The sequence below is a fragment of the Neoarius graeffei genome, chromosome 24, assembly GCF_027579695.1.
Source record: "Neoarius graeffei isolate fNeoGra1 chromosome 24, fNeoGra1.pri, whole genome shotgun sequence".
Classification (NCBI taxonomy): Eukaryota; Metazoa; Chordata; class Actinopteri; order Siluriformes; family Ariidae; genus Neoarius; species Neoarius graeffei.
This window is the reverse complement of record NC_083592.1, coordinates 20,486,686-20,495,284: the sequence shown is the minus strand read 5'-3', so window position 1 is coordinate 20,495,284 and position 8,599 is coordinate 20,486,686. Positions and strand designations below refer to the sequence as shown.

General features: G+C 40.5%; 1 protein-coding gene across 1 annotated transcript in view; it reads right to left on the bottom strand.

The window, feature by feature from the left end:
• Positions 1–3,415: 3,415 nt before the first annotated feature.
• Positions 3,416–8,599, bottom strand: part of LOC132872218 (aldehyde dehydrogenase, mitochondrial-like) — a 96,927-nt gene continuing 91,743 nt past the window's right edge. The window contains exons 10-13 of the mRNA XM_060906871.1: positions 5,385–5,549; positions 5,114–5,271; positions 4,122–4,236; positions 3,416–3,755 (exon numbers count right to left, since the gene is read on the bottom strand). Coding sequence (XP_060762854.1) covers positions 3,723–3,755; positions 4,122–4,236; positions 5,114–5,271; positions 5,385–5,549 — 471 coding nt within the window. The 3' untranslated portion in view covers positions 3,416–3,722. The remainder of the gene's footprint in view (positions 3,756–4,121; positions 4,237–5,113; positions 5,272–5,384; positions 5,550–8,599) is intronic.

Below are 8,599 nucleotides of genomic sequence, written 5' to 3'. Positions count from 1 at the left end.
GATTTGAAAATCTACTCCAAGTTGCTGGCATTACGCCTGGAACGTTATATGGACAAATTAATTCACCCTGACCAAGCTGGGTTTTTGAAGGGCCGCCTAGCCGCAGATAACATCAGGCGTTTAATGCATGTAATAGAAGAATCCAAAGAGCTTCGTGTGCCATTCTGTCACTTGACGGTGCCAAAGCTTTTGACAGAGTAGAATGGGACTATTTGTGGGCTGTATTGCAAAAATTTCAACTAGGTGAAGCTTACATCAGAATGGTTCAGGTTTTGTATGTAAACCCCTCGGCCATGGTCAGCACAAACGGATTGAATTCCAAACCCTTTCCCATTTTCCGTGGTACGAGACAGGGCTGCGGTCTCTCTCCAAGCCTGTTTATTCTTTCTCTCGAACCATTTGCTCAACACCTTAGGCAAAATTCAGTTATGTCCCCTATCCAAGTCAGACAGACTTCGCATACCCTGTCGGCACTTGCGGACGACATCCTCATATATATGACCGACATAGAAAACTCTATTCCCTCTCTATTGGCGGCGTTTGAGGATTTCAAACAGCTGTCAGGATTTAAAATCAATTGGTCAAAATCAGCTCTGATGTTGCTAAATGAAGCCGCCAAAAATGTCAAAATATCAAGCCAGATTCCCTTAGTAAACTTGGGCATACAAATATATCCTTCGCTTCAGAAAATAGTGAAGAGCAACTATGGAAAAATTTTTAAGGAAGTAGAACGTGATCTTACAAACTGGACTAAGTTACCTGCCTCATTGCGGACGCGCATATCTGTAATTAAAATGAATATTTTGCCTCGCATTAACTTCTTGAGCATGATGATTCCGCTCTCTCCATATCCAGACTACTGGGTCAAAATTGATAAATTATTACATTGGTATATTTGGAACAACGGCCATCCAAAACTTAAGTTTTCAGTGCTACAGAGATCTAAAGATCAGGGTGGACTCGCCCTTCCAAATTTTAAAATGTATCATCAGTCCTTCCAGCTACGACCTGTCATGGCTTGGCTCAACGGCCGCTCATCTGTCTCATGGAAATCTTTAGAGAAGAACCTAGTTCACCCCCGGAGATTGGAGGACATCATATTTTCGGGTATAAAAGATAAACACTGTATGTTGCACTGTGGCCCTATTATTGCCAACACAATCAGGAATTTCAGGGTCATTGAGAGACTTGAAGGTGAACTTTAAGTGGCACAATGATGCCCCCTTGTGGCATAATAATAACATACAGATTGGAAACAAACCACTTGACTTTAAGCCATGGTCTTTGAAAGGTATTAATGTTATTGGGGACCTGTATGATGACAATGGCATGCTTAGCTATCAGAATTTGAAGGCCCGCTTCAATCTACAGGACTCTTCCCTTTTTTATTATCTGCAAGTGAGATCAGCACTCAAAGCACATGGTGTGTCAGTAGGAGCTAAGCTTCCTGTACACCCCCTGATAGACTGGATAAACTTCCTTCCCCGCAGGAGCTTTGTATCAAAAGTCTACTCCAAACTATCCGAACAACAAGAGACTCTATCAATGCTCAGAGCATGGCAGAGAGACTTTGACCTGAAAGACAACGACATTTCCTGGAGCAAGGTCTGGGAGAACATCTTTCATGCCTCCAAGAATCCAAACCACCAACTCATTCATTTTAAAGTGTGTCACAGGCTTTACTATACACCTGTTACTAGGTTCCGCATGAAACTGATACCAAGTCCAAACTGTACTATATGCCAACTTAAAGGAACAGTCCACCATACTTCCATAATGAAATATGATGTTCTCTGAATTGAGACGAGCTGATCCGTACCTCTCCGAGCTTTGCGCGACCTTCCAGTCAGTCAGACGCGCTGTTACTCCTGTTAGCAATGTAGCTAGGCTCAGCATGGCCAATGGTATTTTTTGGGGCTGTAGTTAGATGCGACCAAACTCTTCCATGTTTTTCCTGTTTACATAGGTTTATATGACCAGTGACATGAAACAAAGTTCAGTTACACAAATTGAAACGTGGCGATTTTCTATGCTATGGAAAGTCCATAGCATAGAAAATCGCCACGTTTCAATTTGTGTAACTGAACTTTGTTTCATGTCACTGGTCATATAAACCTATGTAAACAGGAAAAACGTGGAAGAGTTTGGTCGCATCTAACTACAGCCCCAAAAAATACCATTGGCCATGCTGAGCCTAGCTACATTGCTAACAGGAGTAACAGCACGTCTGACTGACTGGGAGGTCGCGCAAAGCTCGGAGAGGTACGGATCAGCTTGTCTCAATTCAGAGAAGAACATAATTCATTATGGAAGTATGGTGGACTGTTCCTTTAATGCTATAGGAGATTACAGACACATGATGTGGGAGTGTCCCTCTGTTCAGGTCTTTTGGGGCCAGGTAGCCAAAGTCTTGTCTGAATTACTAGGCACCACCGTAACATGCAATCCAATCTTACTTCTTCTTAACGATGATTCCCAACTGCATTTAAGCGAGAAACAGCGCAAACTGTTGCTGAGCGGCCTCACAGCTGCCAAAAAACTCTTAGTGCAAAGATGGCTGCCACCTCACGATCTTAGTACTAGGAAATGGCTAATCCACTTTCATGATATAGTATTACTGGAGTTGTCTACTGCACGGATTAACAATGCCAAAGCCCCCACACTGGAGGCGTGGTCGGGCACGGCTGCGCTGATAAAGAACAAACTTGTATTGTGAACAGAGGAACACCACCCACCACAATATACTGCTATCACTTGACACTTGATTGACTGGTCCAGGGGAGACCCAAGAGGGGAGGGAGGGATGCTGCCGGGGATGGGGGTGGGGGGACGGGATTATGTTATAAAAGTTGTATGGATGTCATTGTATGTTCACTTGCAGTGGTTTAATAAAAAGTTCTTCACAAAAAAAAAAAAGTGTCACATTTGGAGGATGCTCTGGACACTTACAGTAATGCTTTTATGGCTGAGGACTACAGTTGACTTGCTAACTTTAGGACTGCAGTTGTCATGAACAGTTTTGCACTCAAGTTTCCATCAATGAAGAGTTTATAACATCAACAAAACGACTTCATGTTAAAACTGTTAGTTATAGTCATGTCTGTTGTTGCCCAAATGTTCCCTTTTGAGTCTGGTTCCTCTCGAGGTTTCTTCCTCATATCATCTGAGGGAGTTTTTCCTTGCCACTGTCGCCACAGGCTTGCTCATTGGGGATAGATTAGGGATAAAATTAGCTCATGTTTTAAGTTGTTCAAATTCTGTAAAGCTGCTTTGTGACAATGTTTATTGTTTAAAAGTGCTATACAAAAACTTGACTAGACATTTCTTGTTCATTATGAAAGTCATGTTGTATTGCATATATGTTTTAATCAGTTCTAAAATGGTTACATAAATACATGAAACAACCACACAAAAGAAACTTTGAAGCATTTATTCCAGAAAAATTGGGTTAGGGGCATTGCACCATTCTAATGCTTGCCTAAAAACAAGTTTCTGAGTCACTGTCTAAATGGACCAAAAGCAACAATGGATCAAAATTCCATAAGTACAATAGGTGTGATAATGCTGGTATTTTAAGTGCTTCTGAACAAGATTCTGAGGAAATAAGGCTCCTTGAAACAGCTTATTACATCACAGAATTTCTCAAAACAATGAGCCTTGTACTTGTCTGCCCATTTTTTGCATCGGGTCACTGGTTGCTTCAATAAAATGGTCAAAACCACTTATGAATTTTTCTGAGGAATTTGAATTGTTACCTGTAGGACCAAAAATAAACATTACAGATTAATTTTTTATAAGGGGTAAAAGTCAAATATACCATCATGCATTGTAATTCATGTTTGAGATCAATGAAGATGCTATAGTCAGGTACATATGATCCAAAAATGCTGTACTATAACTTGACAGATTAATAATTTAATGCAGGACTAGCATTAATTTCAATCGCATAACTATAACAAATGCAGAACATTTTTGCCAATCATAGATGTTTTAGGTCATCAGGAGTTCATTATTAATTCTGGCAAACCTGTGCCCAAAATCAGTAATTTTTCCTCACACACTGTTAGATACAGATGTAATAGAACTGTACTGTTTCACAAGGATGAGGTGTGCATGCTTACGGTTTTGACTTCAGTGTAATTTTCCAGCCCATACTCTCCCAATTCACGTCCAGTCCCTGAGGCCTTGTAGCCGCCAAACGGAGCCTGAACTCCAAACACATTGTAGCAGTTAATCCTGTAGACATGAAAAATATGAAAACCTAACTGAGTGGTATTAACATGCCACCTTCCCTTCTCCATAAAAAAGGTTCCCTATAAGATAAGCAAAAATGTGTGCAAATTTATTTGCAGTCAACTCCAGATCACCGACATGCTTCGTTAAATTGATTTTTTAAAAAAGATGTTTTTCACCACATGGGGGCACTACAGTTAACCCCCCGCCCCCCATACAAAACCCTGACTTCAAAATCATCCACCCCCCCACATTTAATATTTAGTGATTCCTGGTTTGGAGAGAAAAACAGCACCAAACCGCTTAGTGTATTGTCTAAAACATTTGAAGAAACACTGGTAGAGGGATTTGTGGACATCACTCATCTTTGACATCAATTCAGAGCCTGTCCTGAGAACACTGAAATGGAATACACCCTGGATTGGATGCCAGTCCACTGTAGGGTACCATGCACACATTCACACTAAGTAGCAAATTAGAGTCAACATAACCCCCTACCAGTATTTTTGGGATCTGGGAGGAAAGTGGAAAACGTGGAGGAAACCCCACAGGGACACAGGGAAAACACTTGAAACCCCATAAGAACAACTAGAAGGGCACTCAGTAGAGTGCTTACCTCCGTCAAGCCACATATCCGGATCTACATCTAAAATCCGTTATTCCTTGACCCATCTTGTCTTAAAATTTCATCAAAATCCTTTCACTAATTTTTGAGTTACATTGGGAAGAGACAAAACAGAGGTGAGAACATAACCTCCTCCAACAGAGTTGGCAGCAATAAGCATAAATTATCTTTCCTAAATGATCAGTGCATGGTAATCATCCTGTGCAGATTGGATTAAAACCCAACCCTTGGAGTAAAATTGTGTTACTGACATACCAGACAGTGCCAGCACGAAGACTGTTGGAGATGTACTGCGCCTTGTTGATATCTGTCGTGAAGACAGCAGCTGCCAATCCATACTTTGTGTCATTGGCTCTCTCAATCACCTCTTCCACACTCTTAAACTTCAGAATTTGCATAACTGGACCAAAGATCTAATAAAGAGAAAGTTTAATTCAAAGTAAGCGAAGCACTGAAGACATCTGGTTTCTGTTAAGTCATGATCTAAGGGAACAATCAGATAAGAGGTTCTTAGCTTCAGTTTCACCTCTTCACGAGCAATTGTCATGCCATCCTGAACATCTGTGAAGATGGTAGGCTGGATAAAGTAACCGCGGTCTGCTGCCACATCACCTCCACACATGATCTTTGCTCCCTCGCGTTTCCCACTGCTTATGTAGCCCAGAATCTTCTGGTACTGCTCATCATCAATCTTCAGCCAAAACAGCAAATGATAAAATGAAGAATATACCTGAATATTCTATATACCTCTACAATGAATATACATCAAATCAGCCATAAAATTAAAAACACTGACCAGTAAAGTGAATTACATTGATTATACTGTCACAATGGCACCTGTCAAGAGATGGGGTATGTTATGTTAGCACAAACTGCTGAAAAGGTTAATGCTGGCTAAAACAAAGGTGTCAGCATTAACCTTTTTCAGCAGTTTGTGCTACAGTAGCTCTTCTGTGGGACTGGACCATATTGGCTAGCATTCGTGCCTCATGCGAATCAATTAGCTTTGGCCACCCATGACCCTGTCACTGGTTCACCGATTTGTCTTTCCTTCCACCACTTTTGGCAGGTACTAACCACTACGTACTGGGAACACCCACAAGATGTGCCATTTTGGAGATACTCATCCAGCCATCACAATTTGGCCCTGTCAAAGTCACTCAGATCCTCAGAGCCCGTTTTTCCTGCTTCCAACACATCAATTTTCAAAACTGTTTCTCTTGCTGCCTAATACAGTTTCAAAAAATTTGATATTATTTGAGATGTAAATATCCCAGAAACTACATAGTCTAGGCAAATGAAACTGAACAGACTTAATGTTGAGCAATATAATATTCATTCCTCAAAATCAGAATGAGAAATTCAAAAAGGTATGTGGATTTCATGAACGATTTCACAAATTTTCAACATTCGCAAACCCGTTCAACCGTCTCTCCCGATGCTGGCGGTTGTCCAGATCCTTTTGCCCTGCACAGACAGCCTTCCTCTTTAAACTTTTTGTGCCATGTCCAAATCTGCATTGCAGTTGGTGCATTTTTAGAGAATTCACTCATGCATGCGGCACAGTCTTGTTCGACTGTGTTCGAGCATACTCTAACACACAAAATGCCTTTTCTTTTCCAGTGAATGGTATTTCTATACCTAAAAAGATAAAAACAAAAAACATTAAACAAAATTTTGACCTGTTTCCACACATGCTGTTAAAATTTGAGGTCAATTGAATGAGAATTGGCAAAGTTATTAGACTGTGAAATCTCAAATTTTTTGAAACACCCTGTATATCCCACCCCTTGACAGGTGCCATTGTTACATCAGTGTAATTCACTTTACCAGTCAGCATTTTTAATTTTATGGCTGATCAGTACATATGGTCATGTTCATAAATATTTGGACACGGACAACATTTAATGATTTTGACCTTTAGAGGGTCTTTACATTGGGTGAACACTGTAGGACTAACAGTACTTTATTGTGGGTCCTCCCTTTTTAAGGGGCCAAAAATAATTGGCTGCACAGTAGTGCAGCGTTTAGCACTGTAGCCTCACAGCAAGAAGGTTCTGGGTTTGAACCTCACGGCAGATGGGGCCTTTCTGCGTGGGGTTTACATGCTCTCCGTGTCTGCATGGGTTTCCTATGGGTGCTCTGGTTGCCTCCCACAGTTCAAAGACCTGCAAATTAGTAGTTTTTTTTTTTTATTAAAAAAAAAAGCCAGTGCAAACTTATCTGGGCTTGGAGCCAGCACTAGATTGGAGGGTTGCGTCAGGGAGGGCATCTGGTGTAAAAGCTATGTCAAAATCAAATATGCGGATCTGGACAATCTACTGTGGCGACCACCAATAGCCAGGTGTGTATTATTTCACTTACAAATAAGCAGATATCAACATCAGATTTCAAGTGTGGTATTTGTATTTCAAGGCATTCCTTTTTAAGAAATCAAAATAATTGGAACTTTGCAGTCAGTGACCATCTGAGGTTGAACCTGTTGACATGACCCGATGCTGGTGATGCTCAAAAAAGGCTTTTACTGCAACTATCTTCAGTTCCTGCTTGTTCTTGAGTGTTTTGCCTTCCACAAGTGAAATGCATGCTCAACTGGATTCAGGTAGGACATTCCACTCCTTTGCCTTAAAAAAGTCCTGGGTTATTTTTGAAGTATGTTTCAGGTCATTGTCCATCTGCACTGCGAAACACTGTCCACAGAGTTTTGAAGCATCTGGCTGAATATATACACAAGAATTCATCCTACTGCTTTTGTCAGTCACATCAATAAATACAAGGTAACCCTCAGTTCCACTGGTAGCCATACATACCCACACCATAAGATGAGGTTCAGATCACGAGCAGTTCCTTCTTTCCTCCATATTCTTCTCTTCCCATCATTCTGGTAAAAGTATTTTTTTGTCTCATTTGTCTGTAGGATGTTCCATAACTGCACAGGTTAAGATGTTCTGGCTACCGCTTCTATAATCTTCCAGTTTTTGAGGCTTACCAATGGTTTACATCTTGTGGTAAACCCTGTGAATTTACTCTGATGTAGTCTTCTCGATTGTTAACTTTGACACAGAAACTCTTACTTCCTGAAGGGTCGTCTTGATCTGGCTAACTGTTATGAAGGGGTCTTCTTAGCCTTTGGTGTTCCTGAGCTCACCAGGGCATTCTTTCTTTTTAATAAATGCACTTAACTAGTTGATTTGGCCACATGTGTGTGTTTTATATTCTCCCTCTCTGATGGAGGTGTTTTGATTTTTCAGCTTGCTTTACTGGCAGTGACAGCTCTTTGGACTTCAAACTGAAAGTTAACAGTAACAGATTCCAAATGCCACACTTGAAATCAAATCTAGACCTTTTATCTGGTTACTTGAAGTGAAATAATGAAGGAAACACACACCTGGCCAGGGAATAGCTGAACAGCCAACTGTCCAATTATTTTTTGGATCATTTAATTATATACAGTGGTGCTTGAAAGTTTGTGAACCCTTTAGAATTTTCTACATTTCTGCATAAATATGACCTAAAACATCATCAGATTCTCACACAAGTCCTAAAAGTAGATAAAGGGAACCCATTTAAACAAATGAGACAAAAATATTATACTTGGTCATTTATTTATTGAGGGAAATGATCCAATATTACATATGTGTGAGTGGCAAAAGTATGTGAACCTCTAGGATTAGCAGTTAATTTGAAGGTGAAATTAGAGTCAGGTGTTTTCAATCAATGGGATGACAATCAGGTGTGGGT